The sequence below is a fragment of the Cydia splendana genome, chromosome 2 (genome assembly GCF_910591565.1).
Source record: "Cydia splendana chromosome 2, ilCydSple1.2, whole genome shotgun sequence".
NCBI classification, from domain to species: Eukaryota; Metazoa; Arthropoda; class Insecta; order Lepidoptera; family Tortricidae; genus Cydia; species Cydia splendana.
In genome coordinates this window covers 6,722,872-6,750,817 of record NC_085961.1, presented here as the reverse complement: position 1 = coordinate 6,750,817, position 27,946 = coordinate 6,722,872, and the positions used below count along the sequence as shown (strand labels likewise).

General features: G+C 33.7%; 1 protein-coding gene and 1 long non-coding RNA gene across 2 annotated transcripts in view; one reads left to right on the top strand and one right to left on the bottom strand.

The window, feature by feature from the left end:
* The window catches only part of LOC134802629 (zwei Ig domain protein zig-8-like), a 153,521-nt gene extending 146,564 nt beyond the window's left edge, over positions 1 to 6,957 (top strand). The window contains exons 6-8 of the mRNA XM_063775265.1: positions 3,338 to 3,457; positions 5,098 to 5,295; positions 6,625 to 6,957. Of these exons, the coding sequence (XP_063631335.1) occupies positions 3,338 to 3,457; positions 5,098 to 5,295; positions 6,625 to 6,758 (452 nt within the window). The 3' untranslated portion in view covers positions 6,759 to 6,957. The remainder of the gene's footprint in view (positions 1 to 3,337; positions 3,458 to 5,097; positions 5,296 to 6,624) is intronic.
* Positions 1 to 27,946, bottom strand: part of LOC134802917 (uncharacterized) — a 428,476-nt gene that overhangs the window by 304,532 nt on the left and 95,998 nt on the right. The gene's annotated exons all lie outside the window — the stretch shown is intronic.

Here is a 27,946-nt window from a genome sequence, read left to right as displayed (position 1 = left end):
ACGCAATGAAAGTATCACAATATTTGCTTTTACTGCATTGGCGACAAAACAAAGGATTTACAATATAGAGTGAGGTAGGGGACAAATTTAAACAGGTAATAGGTATTTACTAGTTATTCTAATATTCTCCAACACGAAAAATCATCAATCAAAATTACGATATCTACTAGTATGCAATTTTATATTACAATTTCATGTCTAGTCACTGATTCAATATTATATTTATTGCTCATTGGGCGTTTTGTTTCGGAAGCCAATTTAATTTGTGTACGAACGAGTAAATAGTAATATAGATTTTTTTAGCCTATTTGTGTGCTGGGCAAAGGCCTCCCCTCTCCCTTTCCAATCCTCCCTGTGCTGTCCTCTTTTTATATTACTGAATAAATAACGTTATTACAGTTTTTTGGTAAAAACAATTTTTAAACTAATTTATTATTAATACTAACTAGCCAATTAGTTTGACCTTCTGAATCCCATTGGCCTGATATCACTTTGGCCAAAAACAACTTTGAAGTTGAAAAATAAATGTATTTCGTAGCTGTCTAGGGAGCCAGTGGTTTTCAAAAAGGTTATAACCTACATCATAAGATGACATCGGACGGGACCTTATAAATAAATTTAGGTACCTCTATTACATAATTATAATGCAAATTATGCTATACATTGCAATTATGCTTACACTTTATGAATATGTCATGCGAACTCATAATATAATACTTATATTAATTATTTCCAAAATTAATATTACACAAAATCCTTTTTTAACAGTAATTCCTTATTTAACTGGTGTTAATTTACTTTAAGTGGTGTTTTTTTTAACTGTAAATCGTGTTATATTTAGGTACCTATTTTCATTTCATACATCGGTATGATATTATTAATCCACGTTTGTAACTATACAGACTTGATTACTTTGGGTGCAGTATTACTTAAAATAAATTATATAATTTATCTTCCAACTTCTTATCTTTTTTTCACCCTTTAGAACTAGAACTCATTTAATAATAACATCTTTCTGGTCGACAAACTTTTCGTAGAGCCTCAAGCCTGATCGACTTTCAGACGAGTATATCACGGCCAAGCGATCGAAACTTCTGGAACTTTCGACTTCACAAAATATTGCTTTATTTTTCCGCTCCGCTGAAGCAGCCTCTTCCTACAAGTTTATAAAATATTACCTATTTACCTTAAGAGTAAGATAATCTATTAGAATTTATTCAAATTCGGCAATTTTAATTTCCAGAAAATGCAAATGTTATAGCATGGTTAAACTGGGTAAGCAAATGCCAGTTCTTTTACGAGATTAATTATTATTATTGCATAATATATAACAATTTTTGCCAAGGGCCTTTTCACCATAATTACTCGGTTGAATCTTTTACCCCTTGTTTGACTCAGGAATTTGTTATTTAGATTTAGGTATCACTTTATTTCTGAATCCGGGTTGATTACGAACTTTAGTGAAACATTAAAAATATAAGTAGGTATCGTCAACCGGGGTGAATAGGGACGGATGGGGTGAATAGGGACAAAATTTTAAATGAGATTTACCTGACAATTTCTTTATCTATCTACCCACACAAATTGTATTATAACAAATCTACTATTATTTTCAATCGAATGATGTGATAATTATGTTGATAAATAATTACTCATAATATGCCCAATTAAAGTAGACCAGATGGTCTACTTAGTATGCGTAATATACATTATGCCAATTTGAATTAGGATTATTAAGTTATGCGAATTAATATAGACCCGCTATTAGTGCTAATAGCGGGTCTATATTAATTCGCATAACTTAATCTTCTAAATCGCATAACATTATTCCGCATAACTGAGTACGCATAATATTAATGCGCATCGCATAACGTAAATTGTCATAACGATGACTTGGGATAAATATAATAAACATAAAGTTACTTTGCATAATATAGCATGTTGTGACACTTAAATGACATTAGGATATAGTTTTAATGAATTTGTAAAAACTGTTGGAGCACAGTTACCTAGTGGGTAGCAAAGTTAGGCACATTTTACGGTTTTCATTGTGCTGTTTAAAAATTTAACCATCACCCTACTGCGTCCTACTGCTAAGTTTAAGCGTTCACTGAGTATACAAATACATGAGGATTTGTACTATTATATAGTCTCACGTCCCACTCCAGCCTAATGTATATTAAAAAAAAGAGTTATTACTGAAAATTAGGAGCATGAATTTGAATGATTTGCAATTTAAGGCTCGATAAGTTTATAACTAAGTAGGCTTAAAACTTTGTTATTTGCTAGGTTCGAAAGCTTTTACGTAAACCTATATTTTAATCAGTAATCCCGACCCTTATATATTTCTTCTTAATGGATAATTTTTTTAGCACCCTGGTAAAAATATGTATCTATTTATTTTAATAGCTATTTGCCTTTGATACTTGATAGCTCTTTGAATTGTGTGGTAGGTATCTGTAAATATTATAAATTATGTTCAGTGAATATGTACAAGTAATGAAATTTTCATAAAATCTTCAAATAGTATGAGTTAATATTAAAAGTTCCATAAAATGTTCTCTACTTAAAATCAGTCAAAATATAAATCTAGTTGAATTTTCTAGCTTGGTGCTTAAAAATTATCTAAATCTAAGTGTAAGAATACTGAATTGATAGCTCGCTTTTTGTCGAGTTTGTCATTTACTCTACAACACTCCGTTAAATTGTGTAAAAAGAAACCCGAAGTTAAGTACAATCAGCAGCTGAAGTTGCTAAGCGGGCGAGGTGTTCAAAATTACCTTGACATTTTTATTCTCTCAACAGTAAAGTCGCGTCAAGATCATTTTAAACAGCTGGCCTGCTTAGCAACTTCTGCAGCTGACTGTACTTAGGTAGTATTAAGTAAACAGAATCAAGTTAATAAGCATGCAAGACACAATGCAAGTACTTAAGTACCTAAATGTAGATAATATTTAAGCCAAGATATCATAAACATTATCATTATTTTCTTGATTCAAAATAATTTTCTCTTCAATGAATACAGAAATAATCTCTGACAGGTATACTGAGGTACATAAATATGAGATTCAGTAGGCAAATATTGAACAGTCAATAAATTAGTTTAGCATAATGTTGTGGCAAAACAGACCTCGATTAGCTTAGCACCGTCTATGTCTGCTTATGTGTAATTCTTTACTGCTTTCTATATATAATAATTATATATATACATATAAAACAACCATGACTCAGGAACAAATATCTGTGTCATCACAAAAATAAATGCCCTTACCGGAATTCGAACCCGGGACCACACAACAAAATACAAGTGTATAAAGTGTGTGCATTTGTCCCACAGAAGCCAAGGCTCACGTGCTGGGCCCGGCCGACTTGTACGTGAAGACGGGCAGCTCGCTCAAGCTGACCTGCGTCTTGAGCCAGGGTCCACATGACCTCGGCACCATATTTTGGTATAAGGGTGAGTATTTATATAAATAACTAAATATTCTTTATTGCACCAATAAAAATAAATTAAAAAATAAAGTAAATGAATAAATATAAATTATTATTTGGGAAAAAAAAATCCTGATCGCGTATTTATAAAATAAGTTATTTAAGCAAATTGTCTACTTTATTTTTAGGTACATACTCGTAACTCAGAGCTCACCATACAAATTATAATAGGCTGGTAGGCAAGGTCACTATCCACTAAGCTAAAATACCTATAGGTATAATGTAGCCTAACTAAATAAACAAAAAAAAAACAAATCAAAAAAACAAAACATGTGTTAAAAATGTTAAAATGTGAATTAATTATGGCGGACTTAATGGCGGCATTATTGTACTGTAAAGTTTTACTTTCGTGCAATAAAGGTTGAATAAATAAATTAATGCTGAGCTTAATTTTTACTATCAGAAATATTAGTTTTACAATTGGTTTGGAATAACGAATAAAATTAGTAAACTTAAAAACCTTTTTTGCTTACGCTACCTACTTTTTTATTAAACTAGGTCACGTAGGTATATTTGTACAAGAAATATGTAACTAGAAAATCCTTTTCGCAATCTTCAAGATTATCGGAAACTACTACCGTGGGATTTGAGATTTCCAGAACGATTTAGGTACTCGTTATTTTTAATTTATACTGATACACGTTTTTTCGATCTCTGTGTCTGATGTATGTAACATTGTTTTATCTCCCCCTTATAATTCACTGTATTATTAAAGTGGATTGTAATTACTGAAACTTAGTCCTGGATAAAATATCTAGACACTTTTTTAACCAGCTCTACGCTCAAACAAGCGCTCGCCTTTATTTTTGCAACTATTACTCTTCAACTAAATAATTAACCATCCGTCTGTACCAATTACGCAATAGTTTACTTTAGCCTTCAGGCGCCAACAGTCAAAGTCAAACTCGACACAAATCCACCCAAATTGCGTAGGCTCAAAGTTAACAAATGACCCTCGTAAATTACGACTCATAATTTGACATTCCGAATTCAGCCGGTTTTTACAATCTGCTCCACTTAATCTAAACATCAGAGCTAAAACCACTCGCGCGTTTCCTATGTATATTTTACTAGTATTGTTAAACGCTGGTTTGCGTGTTGAAGTAGTAGTTTTCATAGAGTGATTCGGAATTACTGTTTTGCGTTCGGAATCTGATTTTGCTTTTTGTTGGACAAAACCATTGAAGGTAGTTAGTTGACAGTATCTCGGAAAAGCCATGTATTGTTTTGGCTTGTTGTCCTTAATGGCCTTTCATCGCTATAGTTTTGTTGTACATGTCGTTAGTGAAATGTGATAAAAAGTATATAGATTGGTAATCTCACAGTATTTTTATTTGTGTTAAAGTAATTAAATAGTACCTACACGGAATTTTTCCCTGGAGTATTTTCTAAAATGACATGGGTATGTTGGCGGCATTCCCACAGTTAACTAGGCTAACCCCCTTATTCATAAACGCACTACAAACCTCAATTAGTTAATAATCGTTTGTACTTATCTGTGTCATTTTGACTTATTTGTTATTTGTGTTGTTTGTGTAAACATAATTAAACTAAATCAGGCCCGTAAAGTTTTATCAATAAGGCTAATGCCTTGCTTATTTCCAGGATCAAAAATAATAGAGTATAAGGAAGTAGAAGCGAACGAAATCATAGAAGAGCCGCGAGTCCGGTTGAAGACCGAGTGGACAGAGCAGCTGACGTCTCGGCTGACGATTGAGAAGCTGTTGCCAGGCGACAGCGGGAATTACAGCTGCGTGCCGACGATGGCTGAGGCGGCTTCAGTTAATGTCCATGTCATTAATGGTGAGAATAAGCAAATCTAGGGAAGCTATAGCGGTTGTATGTAGTCTACCTACTAGTTATGGTGGTATTAACTACTCTATTTAGTTTAAGGCTGAAAAGACGACTGCACTCTTTGGGTGTTGGATTTCAACTAATTCAGTAAGCCACTGTCATTTTCTTTTTAACCTTAAAAAAAGACAAGGATTTAAAAAAGTACAAATTTATACGTTGTTCTTTTCTTTCGAAACTATACTTGATTCTAGAATCGCGCTTAGTTAAGTTATATTAATTGCGATCTCAAACGACTTTACCATACTCATAAAATAATTATATTTTTTAATCATCGAAACCAAAATTCCAGTATAAATGGGTATTTAGCGCTTGAGTATTTAGCCGCTAAATTATAGCGCGACTTTGAACAAAAAGGATATTATTAAGAGTTATTCAACTTCATCAAAATGTTTAGATTCCTTTCAAGGATAAGCTTTCAGCATCTGTCGGCATGTAAAACATAATGAGATTGAGTTGCCAACTTATTTTCAGAAGTTAATTGAAAACACAAGTTGGTTTATTAATTTGTCCTTTCCACATCTCGGGACCATGGGGTCCCGGACTTTTGGAAGGCGTGCGTGGGGCCGAAGCCAACAGCGCAGAGGCCCTTCAAGACAATTTAATCTCAAGGCAAGGGACACACACGTGGCGGATACCATCCCCGAGCGCACAATTTTTATTATTAATATTCTTTCTAGACTGTGTTACTTTACTGTCAACCTTATTTACCATTATGTTTACTAAGGCTTAAAGACCAAGTACCTATTTGTATGTTGTGTAACAAAGTTGCTGTTAAATAACGCTCCATTATTTTCCCGAACACCTTTTATAAAAACCTAATGAGAAACGGATCGATAGAGCATCGTTAGTGCTAATTATTCGCAAATGAGCATGCTCGTTACCCTAGTGATGTTACGTAGAAAAAGAGGTTTTATGTCGTGGAAACGTTGCATAAAATAAATATTGACTAGGTAGATTGAGAAGATTTTATAGGATCTTTCGTGTATGAAACTTGGCGCTACATTTAACTAACAATTTAAAGTATGTCAGAGACGTAAATTGTAAAAAAATGAACTATTACAACGTACAGTCAAGTGTTAAAACATGGGTGCACTCATCATACTCAAAAATATGTCCCATAACTCTTATTTTAGTGAATTAAGAACTAACTATTGGGACATTTTTTTGAGTATGTTGTATGCACCCATATGTTTACACTTGACTGTACCTAGTGCTGATTAGACTCTGTATATTCCACATTTGTGTTTAACTAAAATTCGTGTGTTTGTTTGTTGACAGGAGAACACCCAGCTGCAATGCAACACGGGAACGCAAACACAGCATCACCCTGTGCTCTGTCAGTAAACCTCCTCATCTCACTGTACTGCACTCTGGCCACCCTGTACACCAACACAGTGGAGGGCTTCAGGTGAAAACTAGAACAGCTTAAACAAATGTTTGAGCAATTGTTTGAACAATTTGTAAATTTACTAAATTTTATGGATTGAATTTTATATGTCATGATAGTTGTAAAAAAATAATTGTGTAAATGTAAAGTAGAATTATGTTGTATAAAGCTTTATAATATGAATTAGTACATACATATGTTCTCTGACTTACAATATCTCACCTAATATCAGTGTATGTACAATAATTGTTTCATAATTTAATTTAACAGACTTTTCCATGGTTGAAGATTTTTACATTATTTTGATATTTTTAAGCATTTAAGCCTGTAAAAGATGTTAGAAAAGTAACTAAATAATAAATGACAAGAGTACCTACCCTTTTTACACTAAAACATTACTTACTTTAGCATTCGTAAAAAATGCGTAGTTGCTCATTCAACCGTTTTATGTCAGGAACGACAGTTTGTCCACTTTATCACAAAGTTGTTTTGATACCAAATACTGATGATTTTTTACCATAATACATATAGCGATAATGTATACTGGCCAAAGAGACAAGAGATTTACTTTTTAAATAGTGTTTGGAAAAATACCGAAAACGCAATCGTAGGTAATGGTTAATGATTTTAAAGGGTGTAAAGTCGTTACTGATTTATTTAGTACAAATAATTGTTGATGTACGTATTTTAGTTACACTAATTTAACTACGCTACGCCTGTGGCCTCTTTTGTATGCTCATCTTATCATTGATTTCCAATAATTATTGCATTACACCTGAATTGTTATAAACCGTTTTGAATTACTAATTATCATTATACACTTCACTTTTCACTACTAAAACAAGTAGACACAGTTCTTCACATATCGACACTACCTAGCGGCAATAAACACGACTTAAGTATACTTTAAGTAAATAAAATTAATAGGGATATCTCACGCACGAAAGTTGACAAGCACATTTGGAAAATACTGTAAGATTTGAAGATCAGTCTTATCAGAGTTACCAAGAAAAATCTGCAGCGATTTTGATAGCCCACGCAGTGCAAGAGTTACTTTAAACGTTAATTTTCTTTAAAATTATGACGTATAAATAACACTTGCACTACGTGGGCTATCAAAATCGCTGCAGACTTTTCTTGATCTAACTCTACTAATCTTTGTTATAAAGTTAAATTTAAATGGTTTGACATCGTAATGGCATTTAATCGTTTTGAGCTCTTTGTAAACAAAGTAGAATATCAAGTAATGCATGTTAAAAAGGCCTTCTTAACAAAATGTAAATAGACTTAATTTATTTAACGGTTAGCAAAATTTTTTAATGTTTCATGTTTTGAGCGTTAGAAGAATAAATATGTAAAAATATAGTACAATAAAATATCTTATGTTTTTGTTTCTCAATGAGGGTCTGATCTTTTACAGCCTTGTAAAATACAGTTTTGTTATACATTTACCTACATATCTAAATTCTAATCGATGTTGTAGGTATTTTCCAACTGCAGTAGTACTTAAAGAGTAGGCAAATCATATTACTTCATTAAATCACCTCACCAACGTTGTATGAGAAACATCATTTTTATAACGCTCAGAAAAAATCTTTGTTCGTTCTTTATATTTATTATCTAAACCTTCAAAATGGTATCTGTCTACCATCTGCTTTGAAGGCCGTAGTTACAAATTATATAAACATAATTTTAATGTAAATCAAAAACCTCTTAGTAGTGAAACAAAACTGTACCACAATTTTGTTTCTTATATACTTCAAAAATATGCTTTAATAGTATATTATGTAAGAGCCATATGTTTTAAATTTGAAGGGTAAAAAACTAAACATGGCTGAGATTTGAAAACCTAGTCATGTGACGTTGCAGACAATATTTTATCTTAGACAGCAGAATAATATTTTTTAGCCTATGTGTACAGAATAACTTATTTTAATAAAAAATGGTAGCAATACGGGCATTGAGCTTTCCAAATCTAGTTCCAGATTTAATGGTGAATTTCGTTATCAAATGATGCTGATGTAACACGGTGTTCGTTTGAATATTCATTGAGAATTATTTTATTGAAATTTTAGACTGCTGCTAACTTTTAGTTTATATATTTTAGTAAAATGTTTTAAGTCAAAAGGTAGCATACAAATATTTGTACATGTATGTAAATAATACTCTGTAAATAGTTATTTTAAATACACGTTTTACGGATCAATTAATAACCTAAACTTTATGTTTACATTTATGTTAAATCTGTAGAGTTTATAAATATTAATAACTATTGGGTTTTGAGAGTTACGAAAATAGAAACAGATGAAAATGTTTATATAACAATAGAGCTAAGAAGAAATTTGACAAATAAAGATAGCTATTAACTACGTCTTTCATTTGAATCTCCTTTTTACTGATATCTTATAGTACATAATTTATATCTAGGTATACCTACCCGCACTAACAACCGCAGTTACGAGCCCCGATGCAAATTAGTTCGTCTAGTTCAATGCAACAATTTTGTATATTCTAAAAAAATTACACATTAACATAAAATGATCCAGTAATGGGAACCATAATAGTAATGTTTAATCTAGTTTATTTTGATCGTATAATAAAATTGCATGAGACTTTTATTGCTGAAAAAATGTAAGTACTTTTCAAAAACGTTGTCTAAATCATATTGTCCTCTCCTACAGCACTGCTGCATGCATGGGCTCGAAAAAAAATTTCAGTACATTGGCAGAGCCGTGTTGCTTTTCCTAGTAAAAGCACTTTTCACATTTCTTATATTCCTACCCGTCAAATAAAAATAAAAAATCGTAATTTTTTTTTATGTCAGTACACTCTAAAAAAAATTTGGTTGGCCCTATCAATATTTTGATAGTCGTAATCAAGCATCTTGATTCCATACGAGCCTAACAAGGACTTCGACATTTCAAATAAGGTAATTCTGATTGATTTTACTATTGCTATGTAACTGAGCCAACTAAGATCTTGTTCAATATATACATGAAAAAGAATTATGCTAACTAATTGACCCTAGTAAGATCAACTAAGCTTGATATTTATTGAATCAACCTACGTTACATAATTATGTCAACAAGTTAATAATAGATGCAAGGTATACAATTGTTAGGATTAATCAATACCTACTTTATTAGTTCAATCACAGATACACTTATTGTTTTAAGTAATCAGCTTTCATTGATTTATATAAGATCGTAATTGTTGTAATTAACTTAACGTCAACTAAGAAGAAACTGCTCTTAGTTGGTCTTCATTTTTTAGAGTGTACAAACGGTATTTCTAGTTATTGTAGATTATTACCATATAAAATTAAACTACATTAGTATAAACATTAAATATTAGTGATTTTTAAACTAAAACATTTTTTTTGTACAATCGCGAGATCCTCAAAAAATGATCTGAGTAGACGAAAACATATGCATCGAGGCTAGTAGTGCAAGGGGAAAGCCATATCTAACCGCGTACCTATAGTCGAAGAAATTATTCATCCGGTTTTGCTTAAAGTATACTTGTGGCGCTTAATTTCAAACTCGGGTAAATCCATTCGACCCCCTTAGCAAATACATAATTATCTACCATAATACCTTTTCTTAATACCAAAATAGCATAATCTGACAGATGGATTTACCCGAGTTTGAAGTTAAGCGACTCACTTGAGCTTAACAATCTTGATCCCAGTTACTTTTCTGCATTTTAATTTCTAAGTTTTTCTAGTATTCCAACTTTTCATTTCGTAGTCTTTTATTGAAAAAAAAAATATGTGTGGAAAGAAACATTACCTAATTCCAAAGTAAATACCATTTTCTGTCGATAAAAAGTTTCATTTACATACCTGATTATGTGTCGATATTACCCCAGAAAAACAAAGTACCATAACTAGTTATTCCCACTATATGGATGGGACGTGCGGCAAAGCACTTGACACCTCTTTTGTCCTTTTGTATTCGTAAAGATACAGTTTTATGACCTTTCGGTGCGAATTATATTTCGTCAACTACACCTATATCGTATAGCCGATTGATGCCTATTTTTGTATAGTGAGATTGTTAATAAAATATCAAGCGACGAGATTTCATTTGAAATTGTAAATTTCTCTTTAACTGTTTCCTGAATTTTATTCTCTGTTACATAATTGTGAGCCCATAGTGCTTACTAAACCTTTGTAGTTTTCACAGACATCATTTAGATAGTCATGTAGGCTCAATTTGTTTTTGAATTAATTCCGCAGTTAAAAAGGCACAGTGCTTCAAATTTTGTGCATATTCGTCACATTTTTCGCACTAATACCTATTTACTGTTAAAAAGAGTTTCCTATCATTTTAAATTATTGTTTCACGTAGGTACATACTGTCGAAACCAATTACCGTTCAGTACTCTTAATATATGATTTCAGTGAGTTGTAAGATATTGCATTCATTCTTAATTACATATAGAGTCCACAATTCATTCACACACACACACACGGGACGCTACCATTAATTTGTCATTTAGTCTGAGTTGGGCGTTACTCACAGGAAATAAATTCAGATTGCATCATAATGAATTGGAAGTTGCAATAATATTCCACGTTGCAAACGTGAAATGCTACTATGTTGCTTGAGTAAGTACATTACTCAGGTGCTTTTGATGAAATTGGACTGAATTTATACCTGAATTTCAAAACTTTAAATTATTATTCTGAAGTTGATTGCTTCCTGAGATGGATGAATTGACAAACTTATTCTGTCTGTCTGATTAGAACTCTGAAGCGGTAGGTACTAGGGCTCGCGGTCGCGTCCGGGTATCGTATACCCGTCTCCCGGGGCACCGTTCTCGTGTTACACGAAACCGGATTTGTGGCCCGTTTGGAACGGGTAATTAGGGTCCGTGTAATTAATGTCCATGTACCCGTGTTATCCGTGTGCCCGGATCCACGGATCCAGCCCGTTCCGTATAGTGACGATCGGACGCGTTCTTTATAAGAGCGAAGAAATAAAAGTTTATAGCAAACAATAACAAGCAAAAAGAAAAAAAAAACCAACAAGAACAACTATGTAGGTATGACCGCGGCTCCGGGCCGAACGCACTACACGGGCACGGACTTTGACGGGTTCGTGTACTTTGGACGCTTAGCACCGCCCTGGGCTAAGAACACGGACACACGGGTTGGCGTGTAGCACGGATATCGGGAGCCCTAGTAGGTACTCACTTTGCCTATTATTTGTTTTGCTCATTATAGAGGGCAATGCTGTAAAAATGTTGCCTGCTTTTAACATGTTTTCTAAAATAGTCTCGTTTTCTTATTATGTTAAATGGGATATTTCAACATACAAGAACTAATTGAGTTACAGTCCAACATTTATCGCCTAGAGACCGCCCACCGCCCAGGAGTAAATAAACGAAATGGAGTAACAGCTTTATGTAGGTAAGATTGTAATGTTGTAAGATAAGGCTCGCAATATACAATTGTGCGCGACACTTGTTTTCTCCACAAATACTGAAAGCTTTACTACAAGCGCAATAGTATAACTAGATATTTTATTTTATTACCTGGCTGGATAATTGGATATGGCCTGATTTTAATTGTAATTAATATTTATGTACGTTAAATGATCTCGAAACGATATAGATTCCGACCAGTCAGTGTCAAAAGTGACGTTTCTTCAAACAAAAACGTCCGTTTTTACACTGACAGATCCGATCCACATCGTATCGAGATCATTGACGTTTATTAAAATTAGAATCAGGCCGATAGTTATCGACTATCTTAGGTACAACGATGTCCGGAGTAAAACGGTCAGTTTCCCTTACTCTCAGCACCTCTTCCTCACACACGCGCACAATCGACGGCAGAAGCATGAAGTAACAACTAACACGTAGCGATAGCGGTACAGCCTGAAATTCGGGAATCAGCTGCAAATGGTGTTAAAGGTATGAACATCGGCACGATTAATCTTTAGGCCATTTGAATCAATTTGACATGTAGCACCAAAAAAAAACAAACGGAAAGGAGTTATGACGTCATCATTTTTTTGTATGGAAGAACAAAAAAAATTGTTCAGAAACCTATCGTGTGTGGTATTAAATGAAAGGGCATTTTGAGCCAGTTCTAAAAGTATATCACATTATTATATATCCGTCACTTGCATTCAATTAAAATAAAAATAATTTTCAAAACATACCAAGTTTGGGCTCCTCCAGATACGAAACCGTTGCATTATTTTTTGAATAATATACCTCAAGTAATACCCAATTTCCTCAAATCTAACCCCAAGAAATTAATTTCGAAAATATTTAGTTCTAGTATTTTATTTTTATTTTTTATTATTACAAATTGTGATCTATCAATCTATCAATGAAATGGCCTCCTAGCCTAGTCGATAGTGACCCTGCCTATGAAGTAGGAGGTCCCAGGTTCAAATCCTGGTAAGGGCATTTATTTGTGTGTTCATCATCATCATCACACAAATAAATGCCCTTAACAGGGTTTGTATATAACGATAGATCACAATTTGTAATAATAAAAAATAAATAAATATATACTAAAACTAAATATATTCGAAATTAATTTCTTGGGGTTAGATATGAGGATATTGGGTATTACTTGAGGTATATTTAGTCGGTATACTTCTAAAACATGATAACTACCTGAAACATAGTTTCGAGAAAACGCGAGTTGAAAGTTTGATCCTCAAATAAGGGAATTTAGAAACACGTTTCGACAAATTTACTTTCACATTTAAATTTTTTGGATGTTATATTGTCTATAAATTGATAAAAGTGATATTTTTAAACAGAAAAATATAAAATATTGGCCGACAAAAACATGGGATGTGTTAGTTATCATGTTTTGCCTGTATAAAAAATGGACTGATTTTTGTGTATTTGTTTATAATCATATAAAAAATAATTAATATAGAATTAAAAATAATGACAGTGATAAAAAATACTCGTTCACACGGCATTATAAGCAAATTCTAAAAACTAACGTAGCAATAAAAAGTAATAAATTGCATGCAACGTGTTATTGTTTACAGGTAAACAGTTATAAGTGATTCTAATATTACAATTTTTGACTTTTCACTCCTTTATTGAAGAAACATGTGACAATACACTCCATATTAACTAAATTACTTCAAAAAATTATGATACTGATTTTATTAGCGTTTAGCGAGCATACTTAAATCAGTTTTAAGTGAATTTAATATTATCTAGTTCTATAATAGATCGCGTATTGAAATAAATGTCTACAGCTTAATAGTAATGAATAATGTTATAATATTTTACCAGTTGCTATAACTAGGTTCTAAATTATAGGTACATTCAGGCAAAAAATGTTAACGTTACTTTATATATTTTGCGTGACCAGTTTTATGAGATATGTTATTTTAAATACCCTTATTATTTTTTACGTGTACATTATATTTCATTTTCTGTCTGTTAGTACTTTTTTACACTCTGTAACTTTGTAAATAATAAACATAAATAAAAAATTGTCACATATATATTTAAAACAATAAAATGTGAACAAAACTGTATAAATAACTAATTTTTGACCATTTTGACAGTTATCATGTTTTGGAAGTATACCGACGATTTTACAAAAAATAATTCAACGGTTTCGTATCTGGAGGAGCCCAAACTTGGTATGTTTTGAAAATTATTTTAATTTTAATTGAATGCAAGTGACGGAAATATAATAATGTGGTATATTTTTAGAACCGGCTCAAAATGACCTTTCATTTAATACCACACACGATAGGTTTCTGAACAAAAAATATTTTTTTATCATACAAAAAAAAGATGACGTCATAACTCCTTTCCGTTAGTTTTTTTTTTGTGCTACGGGTCAAATTGATTCAAATGGCCTAAAGATTAATCGTGCCGATTTTCATACCTTTAACACCTTTTGCAGCTGGTTTTGGTCAACCGCTAGTACTAACGGCTGTATGGAGATGTTCCTTCATTAAGTTTCTTTACTCCTCTGTTGGAATTTTTGATGACCGTCTAATTAAGACGCTCCTTTCAGACGATCTGGGTACAAAATGCCACCCTCTTGTTTTAAGAAGTTATACCTACTACTCGAATTTATCTAAACGCTACGTACCCGGTTTAAAATATCGTACAGAGCTGTTAAACTGGCTTCATTTGACGCTTTAGAATTTATACCTTCAATTTTCTTGCCTTTGTACTTTCTGTACCTCTTAGAATCTGCTGTCAAAATATATTTTTATCCATGGCAAGAGTAAATGGAAACAGGCCTTTAATATTTTTAATTCTGCCAGCATATTAGGTGTGTCGGCTATGTCAGACGTTTCTCGTAAACACCGGTAATTTATCCCAATGGCTGCCTTTTGGATTTAATTAAGAACCACTGGGTTATTTCATTGGCTATTCCGCATTTCGGAAAATTATTCTGTTTTTAAACATTTACATTCATTTGAGTTATGACTAGCTTGACTAATTTAAGTCCAGTTCGGGTTATCTTTTTCATTTGTCTTTAATTTCGTGATAATAGAACGTATATGTTAATTTCAGATATTGAGAAATAATCTTGTTGCCTTTCTTAGCTAGTTTCTTAGTACGTCTTGCCCGAGAAAAATATGCTAACCAACAGACAGGCTAACAAAGACGGCTTAAAATGGTTAAGGTAGAATTCACTTGTCGGGTGGCAAAATATCAATCATCTGACACGCTCAAGTAACTACAAAAATTCCTTATTGGGCTCCCCTGCCTACAATTACATTAACAATTTTTTTTTTAAATTTTTGGCAACGAGAATTTCAATTACTTAAGTTAAATATTCGTTTTCCTCTAGCAAATTACTACGACAAACAGTTACGAGTGTAGCTCAGCAGTTCAGGTAAGTTACACGGTGGATTTATAATAGAAGGTAGCTTTTAAAAAACACCATTAGCCCTTATATATGCCAATACTGACAGGGATAGCCTAATGCGTATCCATTTGATTAATGCTAAATGGAATACATAATATTAACTCACATTTATAGACGGATCTAACGCGAATTTTATTCAATTAGGTACCTTTATTTACCGACGTTTCGACACAGTTTTCACTGGTCGTGGTTGCGGCTGACTGATGTCCCAGCGAAATGTCAAAACAGAGATTTGTGCAACTACCCGACGAAAAGTGTATGGAAAAGTTTGGGGTAGACATCACATTTTCAAACCACCCACTACACATAATGTTAATTATTGTCAATGTTATGTTGTGTTGTGTTGTCATGTGAGTTAATAATATGTGTTCAAAACGCGAAAGATTTTAATATTATATTGGAATACATAAGTCAAGTCTAAATATTTAATTTTTACTTGCTGAGGTATGTAAACTGCCTGTCACAAATCAATAGAACGCCGCCAAATTTTCAACCGTATCCAATCACATTTTTAGGATCCGTCTCAGTGAAAGGGTACATTAAAATACCATGACAAGCAGTCCTTATTCAGTCGTCTCTGACGATATCAACTCGTACGGTGCACATCAAACCTGTCAAGTTGTCGTTCTGGAGCAACACTATAGAACTCAATTAGGCCTGAATCCTGCACTAGCATTCTCAGTAGGGAACCGTCAATTAGTTTCATGCCTAACTTCGAGTAATATGGCATTTGGACCGGTTAATTTGAATGTTTAGGTGAGTGAACTCTACCAAATGATTATAATTATGTAGATATATTATTTTGAGATTCGCATCTATGAGTTTCTCGGAACTTAAGTGTAATATGTGGGTCTCTATTGTTTCCCAAATAGTTTTAAGTCATAATGTATTGTTTGTCCGAATTTTCGTTAGACATAATTGATTTTTCTCAGAAACGCGTAACTTTTCAGGATTGCCATAAAACAAACCTAACCTAACCTAACCTATCTACAGAATAACCTTACGAAAATCCTGAAAAGTTAACGGTTTCAGTTTTATGCTAACGATAATATGACAAACAATACATTATGACTTAAAACTTTATGGGAAACAAAGGGACCCCGTAATATGTATGTAATATTATTTATTAAATCAGGCGTTACTTTGCAGAAATCCATATTAATTAAAATAATATTGATTTGCTAATCTGCGATATAATGACTTACAGGCCTATTCGGATATCGAGATAATCACAAGATCTTGAGACGATTTAGAGATCAACTAGATCTACATTAGATATCGACTAGATGTGACTTGGATATCTAAGTCATAACTTGTCGAAATTGTTCAAGAGGACCTCCAGAATCGCGGAAACGTCAAATTTGACATATCTATCTTACAAATATCTTTAAATTATCCGTATCGTAACTTGTTGAAGTCTAGTAGAAATCTAATTCATTTTCCGAATCGAGCCGTTAGTGCTTTATTTTATGCATGCAATTAATGTTACCATCCTCCCACCGCATACCGTGTCTTATCTTTCTTTTTGAGGCGGGAAAATAGTATTGTTTTAATTAGTATCTATGAAATATCATTTTGTTTGTCTTGACATTTGACATCTACATAGGTGTGTGTGAAATCTCCTAGACTAGTACGAGGAGGAGGGGGAGGAAGGACAATACGAACGAGAAAAATAAACTGAGAGTAGGCCAGTGTGCAGCTTGAGGACGAAAGTGGGTGTTGATAAAGGTAAGTGAAGTTTACTAAATTATTTCATAGATAGATATATTTCATATTTAGAATTCTTTTGAATTCTACCCTGACGGTCCTTTTTGGGAGATAAAATATTAAATTATATAATGGTTCGGTTCTAGATCTATTAATTGACGTATCTTAGAGTTCGAATCGGGCACTGTGACGTCTGTAACACGGTTTAATTAGGATGCCGTCATGGCGAGCTTAAGGGTAATGTTTCTCGTCATCGTAGAGTGCCTTGCCAAGATGACAATCATACATCGACAAACGTCAAACGAAGAGAAATAATTATCGGGATGACAGATGTTACGAATTATTGGGAGATAAATATTAAATTATATAATAGTTTTATGGAATTCCTGCATGTTAATTTTTAGTTTTAGACGATTGTAATGTAAATTCTTATAATTTTGGCTCAGGCAAAGTTGTACTGTAATTTATTTCATGAAATAAATAATCTAATCTAATCATAACATATTAGACACGTTATTTTAGTAATATCTTAAATTAAGCTAGTTTGTATTTTAATTTTTAAATTTGTATGTTTCACAGCCCTATGAGCCATGTTGCTTGAATTAAATGTACATATTAATAATAATAATCATATATTTTAAACTTCTACATACGTGTACATGTATCTTCCATTATAATATATTGACTTTTTTTATCCTACCGCGTGGGCAACAACAAATTAAAACCAACAACTTTATACATCTATCTTGTTAGTTCCATTGACAGTGCCCTGCTCTGCTATGAAACTTGTAATTCTGGCTTGGAAAGCATGTGTTCAGTACTACATTTTTATTTATTTAATTCCTATATGCTACCTGATTTTATCATGTACGCTGCTATCGAACGCGCTAGTAGCCTAGCGGTAAGAGCGTGCGAATTTCAATCCGGAGCTCTCGTATTCAAGCCCGGCTCGTACCAATGAGTTTTTCGGAACTTATGTACTGCCAATCGTTTTTCGCTGAAGGAAATCATCGTGAAGAAACCGGACTAATCCTAATAAAGCCTTAGCCTAATATTTACCTACTTAATTTTATTACTTAATTCTTGGGATTAGTTGCCAAAGCGGACCAAGACTCCCATGAGCTGTGGCAAAAAAGACGGGATAACGCAAGGAAGATGATGATGATAAAATAAAATTAAATGTATAAAAATATAAACCAAAGCGTAAACAGCAAACATTTTAATTTCGCGTTTCCCAAAAAAGTAATATTGACAAAACGATACAGTGTACCTCTCCAATTTGGAAGAGTAATTTCGCCGTTTGAAAACGTCTCTTTTATACTTTTACCATTGTTAAGGACGTCCAAAGATTTATTCCTCGAATACCTATTGAATAAGTGGTCCTTTGAAGATATGAATATCGGCGTTTTAATTTATTATTTTGGCCAGCTTTGTTACTTTGAGGCAAATTAGGACTGTAGGCTTCATAATAGGCTCTTAAGGTGCCGAGTTTTTAGTTAGTAGTAGTAGTTGAAGTTTTTATTTTATTTTGTTAATTATTCGTAAGTCTAGACACAGACGTTGCTGTGCTTTCATAACCAACTTCTACACTTTCTCACATCAATTGTATTTTTTCATCACACTTGCTCGAAAAATACCTTATTTCATGCAGGTGTACTGAAGGACAAAGGCCTATATTATTCCCGCGGGAGTTATGGATTGGGTAAAAAAAACTATAACTCCCTAGGGAGTTATAGCTTTTATTTTTATTATGTCACTAATTCATACGAACCATGTAGATTATAAGTAAAATACTTTGTGAAAGTCAAGGTATAAAGGAATTATACTTTTAAAATATCGACGTTTATTATTTAATATTTTTGCTTATGCTTTAAAATATTTAATTGATTAATTTAATAGCCGTTTAAAACATTATGCAAAATTGTGGCTGAAGATGGGTCTGTGCCTTCGATGCCGACACTGCTAAAAATTTCAATATGGCGGACGAATGTTTGAAAGGTCACCGTATTTAAGAATGATTTCGCTTAGTATTTAGTTATTTCTTCTCAAGTGTGATGAAAAACATTGTGTGTAACTCCGGGGGTAAGAATATTGTTACTCGAATCTTTAATTCACTCCAGCCTACGGCTGTCGTGAATATAATAGACTCTCGTACAATATTTCACTTACACCCACGTTGCACAATGTACTATAAACTTCAGGTACACTAGAAGCTTTTTATTGTATATTGCATTTGGTGAAGTAAAAATCGTGATGTTTTTACGATATTATTATTATTCATATATATGGTACAAAAACATGTCAAAAAACAATAAATAAACACATGTCAAAAAACTTAAAATTACAATTAAACTAAATACAAACTATTCTAAAATAAAATAAAACTAAAATAAACTACTTAAATCTAAAAAAGGCCCCTGCGGCAAGGTCCCCAAGATGCTGGCTGTGTTACCCCGCTGAACTGCCAGACTGAAGCGTTGAGCGAGGTAACTGCCAGCTCTTGAGTCCCCACTTGCGTCCCTGAGTCTCTTTGAAAGGTCTCCAACATCGTATTTTTTCATGTTTTAAACTGGAATGTGGAAATGCACTTTTTAGTGCGATCTACGGACGGCACATTGCAAAAGATAGTTGTAATATCAAATACCAAAATATTTATTTAATCGTATGGCATTTTTTACAAAATAGGCATAGATACAATTTTACAGTTTTATCGCGAAATAATAAAACGGGTCCAAAGGAATACATTTCTAAAAGTTTATAAGTCAACATTTAAACAGTTGAGCCACGCTGTTGCATCGGGTGTCTGTTGCAACAGCAGGTCTTCTCTAGCTCCAGTGTATGAGTGCAGAGGGCAGCGGGCAGCGAGCAAATACGAAAATAACCGTCTTAGGACTTTTTCTAAGCTAAAGTAAATTTATTTTGCATCGCCGGGAATTCCCGAATACCCAGAATTCACATTAATTTTGGTAATCAAATTTTAATACACGCCTCGTGCCTATCTGCTCGTGTACAATTTATAAAACATTTTATTTGTTGAGGTACTTAGAATAGAAATCAAGATTAAATCGCCAGACGCCAAGTCTTATTATTAATAATTGAAAAAGATTTCTCAGTCGCAAAGGTAATTTTATCCAGAATAACGAAGGAAAATCCACTTAATCATATTTTATCGTGTAGAAAAATTACAATTAATTATTCGAAAGCGCTTCTCAAACTTTTGGGGACTCTTGATTAAATCAGAACTTAGCATTCCATGGCATTTGCATCATAAAAGTGACATAATAGACTTTCACCCTACGGTGTTACAGAGAAAAAAAGTTTCCTTAAACGTATTTTCTTCATCTACATTTTATTAAGCCAGGACATTATTCGGGAAAGTTTAAGGCACGGTGATTGAATATTTTTTTATTAAAAAGTTCCCAAGGCAACTCGTTTTCACGTTTCATTTTTTTCTTGATTTAGGATAAGCTAAAATCTTTAACAATTGGCCTAATCTAGTCTACTCATATTGAAATGGGCTCGAATTAAGGTAACGTGGGGTAAGACTAACATAGTTCATTTTGCTCGGGGCAAGACAAACAATATGGGGATTCCATACAAGTGATAGTCTTACCCCGGTGATAGTCTTAACCCACCATACCTTACACAAAAACTGGAATTTACAAGGCGAGATAAAATTAATTTAAGCAGCGCAGCGTAGTAAGGTCAAATAGTAGTCAAGTAACATCTAATATTTAATATTAGTCTTAACTATTTAGATTCAATGTCTATCAACTCACGGGATAGAGTTCCATTAATCAATATACCCAAAATCTAATATTGTAGGCAGACATAATAAGCTTAAGTAAGTTATTTAATGAAAGGTCACCTACAAGAATTTGAATTGAATTTATCATTTTAGTTCAAGAGCATCCAAAATCTTTATTTATACTTTGTGTAGTTTAACAGTTTTTGTGGAAATAGCTTTAATAGTATTGTTCCAGGTTTGTAAATTATTAAATAAGAAAAAACAAATTGGAGGAAATCTATTCGCCGTTTGTAGACCGACGTTAACCGTTGAGCCGTAAAATGCGCTTTAAATTCAATTAGTTAAATTTAACGGCACACTAAACTCGTGGCTTAGCATAAACGCAACCGGCCGCAGCAGCAAAAGTTGCTAATTAAAATTTCAATGGAACAATGCGAGGTTTTCCTAGCACCTGCTTAATTACAGACAAATATTTTGATGAAATATTTTGTCATATATTAGGGCATTTATGAATGCGCTTGCAAGTGGGATAAGCAGGATTTTTAGGGTTCCGTACCCAAAGGGTAAAAACGGGACCCTATAACGTCTGTCGGTCTGTCTGTCTGTCCGTCCGTCTGTCTGTCACCAGGCTGTAACTCATGAACCGTGACTAGCTATCACGGTTCATGAGTTACAGTCACTATTGTGTAGAAAAATCTTTTTTTTGTTTTTTTTTATTTCAACTGTCTAGACAGTGGGGCTTCGGTACAACAAACGTGATTTTATAGCCGTTTTTGGGTAATGGTACCGAACCCTTCGTGCGCGAGTCCGACTCGCACATGCCCGGTTTTTACTTTTAGTCACCGGTCACCTATTTATGATTACGTTGTTACCGCTTAGCATACGACTATTTGTGTTAAACCATACTTACTAATATAGGTACGTAGGTATCCTTACTGATATTATAAAAGAAACAGTAGCTCTGGCTCTCTTCAGTGTGTTGAATAATGGGGAAAGACATAAGATTATTTTTCATTACGGAAATCATTCTACGTGCAAACGCTAGTTAACGTTATTTGTATTAACAAATGTTCTACAAATTCAATACCTACTTATACAGACTCGAAGTTTGAGTGCATAAATATACAGTGTATAACTGTTTAAATATGATAACTTTAAATTAACATAGATTCTTAAGGGGCCGGTATATGACGTTTTCGATTTAGACCTCACTTTGTAACCATAATTTGTTCAATAAATGTTTGATAATTGCATTAAATTACACGTAAATTTATTCACGAAGAAACCGTGTACCGACTCTTTATGCCATTATATTTTTAATTTGCTGTTATTCTCTACAAATCGACACTAAAAGTATCAAAAAATCAAAATATGGAGTTCCGTTTGAGACAGAAGCAAAACAATTTTGTCTTTGACAGTAATTGAATTATTGTATGATTTTGGAAGCTAGATAATTCAGCTACCAATTTATTATCGATTTATATTTTTACTCACAAAGACAACACAGAAATTCAATCTCAAATGTAAACTTTCGAACAATTTCCATACATTGACGACATCACTCAAAATTCTTCTTCAAGTCAGATGCCCGTTGGGGCTACACCGGAGCACACGTGTACTTCTTCAAATGAAAATGACAGCTTGATTTTCTTGCTTTTGACAATTATATTGACATTAAATCATATACGCACACGAGAAAGCATACCAGTAGATAAAATGTATTTCAAAAAATAGGGTACATAAATATCAGCTCGCGTCTCATTTAAATTTCATTTGCTGTTATTTACGGGTCGTTATTGTTGAAAACCGCAGTAAACTATCTTAAAATAATACGATTACAGTCGAATTTAAGTATTATCTTCCTTCAAAACTCGCTTAAAATGAAAAAAGTTTAAAGACTCATCTTTACTGATTGGGATCAATTTTTATTATGCTGGTATCATTTTGCGTCATTTTAAAAACGTATTTGACTTCTGTATGTCAATGAATTTTGATGACAACTGTAATCTTGTATTATATTATAGAACTTTTATATTAAAATATTGCCTATTAACAGGAAGAGTTATGTAATTCGTATAAGTAATACCTGAAAGTCTTGTAACTAGATCTGTAATACCATGGATTGCGACGAATAAATTATTATGATTATGCCGTTCGTTCCGTCTATATGTATAATGCGTGTACGTGCTGTTCTCTGACAATCTTCAAGAAAAAATAAAGGCTAGACCAGCACTAAGTACTAGCAAGTTTTTGCGGCTTTGGAGACCGAGATGAAGCTTACAGGCCAATAGCGTTGTGGCCTGGTTATTGTTATGTATACCTATGTATCGAATGTTTTATAAATTGACTATAAAAAGCAATGTTTTATTTCGATTAGGTCTACATTTTGTGCATATTGCATATCTGAAGTATTTTCGTACTAAACTTGAAACTTTCGTTGAAACTAAATAAAATAATTATTCCAAATGTACAGTCACCTGCAATTTATGTTACACAACGAAGGCCGCAAAAATATCTGACACGATCTTATTTGTAGAACCATAAGAGCATGTCACATATTTTTGCGGCCTTCGAAGAGTAGGTACCGTCATTACTCATTATCACCAACTTTGCCCGCTTTTTTTTTTTAAACACGAATTTCTCAAAAAAAAACACATCATATGACTTTTTTTGCTCAGCACGTCCATTGTGATCAAACGCATCAGTTTATGTGAAGAAAACATTTTTTTATCGTGTTTTTACCCATTTTTTGCGTTTTAGAGGGCGGGCAAATAAAAAAATAAAATAAAAAATATCCGGGGTTTTCGCCAACATTGCCCACGTCAATTTGGTATTCAAATACAGCTCGTATGATGATGATGTCTAAGGATCACTTAAAGGTTTTGGGCAATCCTACCATTCCCTGTTAATAACTTAACGATAAGTGTAAACACTTTTAAATAAATTTGCTGGGCAAGCCTACCCGTTTTTGCCCATTTCCAAATAAGGCTCGCCTAAGCATTTTACAAAGGCTAGGGTCACTTTTGAGAAAATCTGTTACAATAGTTTAATGACCAAAAATATGATTTTTGTTGTGTTTTCATTCGTTAACGGGATAAAACATCTAAATAAAGGATAATAAGACGAATTAAATACAGTATATATTTATAAACTTATTTTAGTGTACAAACATAACCTTCTTTTACTTGCGAAGTTGGGTAAATTAGATGAAAGTGACAACCCTAATCCGTTTTTGGTGGTGGGCAATGTTGGTATGGATGCCAAATTACCGGATTACTTTACCCACCGCTAAAACTTTTGTGTATTTAGGCCTTATTAGTTTAAATCTCAATACACATAATCTATGCTTCATGTGTTATAACTGAAACCCGGAAATATTTGTCAAAGGGTTCTCAATTTTTTCTACTTGCATTCATTATTTATCAATTTTTTGCCCGCCGAAATATACCCTATATTAGACAACTCGCTCAAACTCAAAATTCCCAAGTCAAGTTATGCACAAGTTTGGCATATACTTTGTCAGAAATATAACCAATTTTCTACTAAAAACAGCAGGGTGGTCATAACTATTATCAATTTTTCTACATTAACGAATTTGTTTAAAATTGTCGTTTTGGGCAAAGTTTCCCTGGAGGCAAAGTTGGCGCTAATGACGTAACATATTATTGCAGGTGACTGTACATAAATGTTTCGGTGATTTTGAGATTATTTTCCAGGTTAGTTTACTAACAATCAAGTTATGCAGATACCGATTTCGTGAACGTATAAGTAGTAAGGTACCGCTATTGTTTAGCGATACCGATTATTTTTGAAGGTAACTAAAAAAAACTATACCGGTTGAAATATAAAGATATTAAAATTACAGCAGGGACAATCATTTTTTATAGGTGTACCTAAACCATCATTGGCCGAGCGTTAGCAAAGGTCTCCGTTTCAGCTTGGGCAAAATGCTTTTGTATGTTCTCCTTTGCAGATCACATTTCTCAACTGATTCTCGTGAAAATTTGTAAGCAGGTTCGATAGAACTATTCTGTTTCGCTTTATCCGCCAAAATGGAATTGCCACCCTGCTGAAACTTTATTTATTTAAATTCCTATTGAATGGATTTTGCACCTTATGAAAAACCGTATAGAGTAGTAAATAACATTTTACATCTGACTTAATGACATCTTGTTTTATTCGCTTTAATTGTACAAAACGCGTATCTCGACAAAGCAATAGTAGGTAGTAAAACAGTCAACAATCAAATGAATTAAATAGGTTAATTTTCACAGATGATGTATTTCTGGTGCCGCTATAACAACAAATAATAAAAACAGAATAAAATAAATACAACAAACGTGATTTTTTGCCGTTTTTTGCGTAATGTCACGTGTGACATGAACAGACAAGGAAAGCAAGATTAAATGCATTGTTTCTCTTTCATCTTTAAATGGAATGCTTTTACCCTCAAAGGAGGCTAGTGGTCAATACTAAACTAAAAGTCCAATCTTAAAAAAACATGATGGGTCACTGACCTGTCCCAGTAAAGTGAGGTAGTGTGCGTGAAGTGCGCTTGTGTGTGAAATGGGGTAAATTGACAGAATCTGATATTTTACCCACCGCTACCGTCGCCTTAATGACAGTGGCAACCTAGAAAAGATTTTTGTGACTGGCAAAGTGGATGGGAAAAGGCCTGGACGTGGACGCAGTCTTGGTGTGATTAGTCTGACCAGATCCGCACCGCTCTTGACTCCACAGTTCACGTGGCTCTCCACACCGTCAAGGACAGAAACAGATGGAGAAAGATCATGATAGAAAAAGTGATTCTAGGGGAGGTCACGACCCTCAATATTGAGGAATACGATGCAAGGAGCGGGGGGGGGGGGGGGGGGGTGGAGATTCTTAATACGTCTAATTAATACGTCTCTTATCCACTCAGCCAATTCCTACTAATCCATGCAGTTTAGGTACATCGAGCCATACAAATTCTCGGTGTCATTTGTCATGACAAATACACAAGCTACATCTGCACGGTCGGTTAACCGTCTCATTAGTGCGCGTTACTATCGGCATTATGATTCCTACACGGATAATTTAGTTATGGAAGCGATTACAGTATTATTACAAGCAGGACTCTTGGTTAGGACTAATTATTAGGGTTCCGTGCCCAAAGGGTAGAAGCGGTACTCTATTACTAAAAATCCGCTGTCCGTCTGTCTGTCTGTCTGTCCGTCTGTTTGTCTGTCTGTCACCAGGCTGTATCTCATGAACCGTGATAGCTATTAGCTAGGCAGTTGAAATTTTCACAGATGATGTATTTCTGGTGCCGCTATAACAACAAATAATAAAAACAGAATAAAATAAATACAACAAACGTGATTTTTTGCCGTTTTTTGCGTAATGTTACGGAACCCTTCGTGCGCGAGTCCGACTCGCACTTGGCCGGCTTTACCTCTTACGTTCGATCCCCTAATCGGGTTTTAGACAAATAGTTTTGGTGCTTTAAAGCGGATATACATTACGAAATTAGTGACATGCATGTTGAAATCAGTTTGACGAAAGTAGTTTCGATATATATGAAAGTAATTTTGTGAAATAATTAGTGTCGTGAAATTCACAGTGTCGCAGTGACCATGGCCCCATCACGATCGAAGTTGTTACACGTCCGTACAGCGCAGGCACTTTCGCGGCACTAGTTTTCACGTCACATTTACACTACGAAATTAGTTGCATGACACAAATTTTACCAAAAAATCGCGCAGGGCATGAAATTTATATGCTTTCATAAATTAACACATGCATTAAATTGCACGTGAAACTGTTGGTAAAACTAATGTCACGAAATCAATTTCGTAATGTAAATCCAGGTTTAATACTTTTCATAATTATTTATTTGGCAACAAGTGGCATAGGTAGTGGTTGTGGGTATTTTAATAACATATCAAAATTGCATTTCTCTTGGCAAGCCCATATAACCATTCCAGTCGCAGAATCACAAAGTGGTAACTAAATGTCAGATGTGTCGTAACAGAGTCCACACAATGTGTCTAGAATTGTTTCGAAACAAAGTGTCGTCGCCGTGTCTACACTTTTCCGTAACAAGGTGTCGACACATTTGTGTGCACTTTGCGTGCGGTTTGCGACTAAATCTGACAGCAAATTTGTGACAGCAAATGTCAATATAAAATACCTCTTGAAAACCAAGGTTTGTCAAACTACTATTAGTGTCTCGTGTGCTCGTAATTCTAGTAAGTTATCATGGGCAATGCAAATGATAATAATCGACCGAAACCATATAAACACCCAACACCCGTCAACCTTTTACAGAAAAGTTTTTAAAGAAATTCAATAAGCTACTTAGGTCAGGCAACGAATGCTCCAAAAGTTGTAGAGGGAAATGCTCGGAACACAATTTTTGACTCCGTAACTTGGTTTGACAAGTTAGGAGGTGAACATATCAAAAGTCCCCGGCCCTTGAGCGGGGGGGAGAGAGGGGGCTTTGAAGGTCCCATTTTCCCGTTTTTCGATTATATCTCGGAAACTATGCATCTCAGCGACATGGCCACTTATACAAAATGAAAGGTAATTTAATTTGTTACAAGTTTATTCCGTCAATTTTTTCGATATGTTGAATAGTTTTTGAGATATCCGCTCTTGAAAGTTTATTTAGGGCTCTCAATTTTATCTTGATATATCTATATCAGTGAAGGTGCTAGGCCGTGTTTGGTATCGTTTTCGTATAAATCTGGGGTGCTGAATCCATTTAAGATATCACATTGACACCATTCAACAAAATAAAAATAAATCTTTTTAGGGTTCCGTACCTCAAAAGGAAAAAACGGAACCCTTATAGGATCACTCGTGCGTCTGTATGTATGTCCGTCTGAAT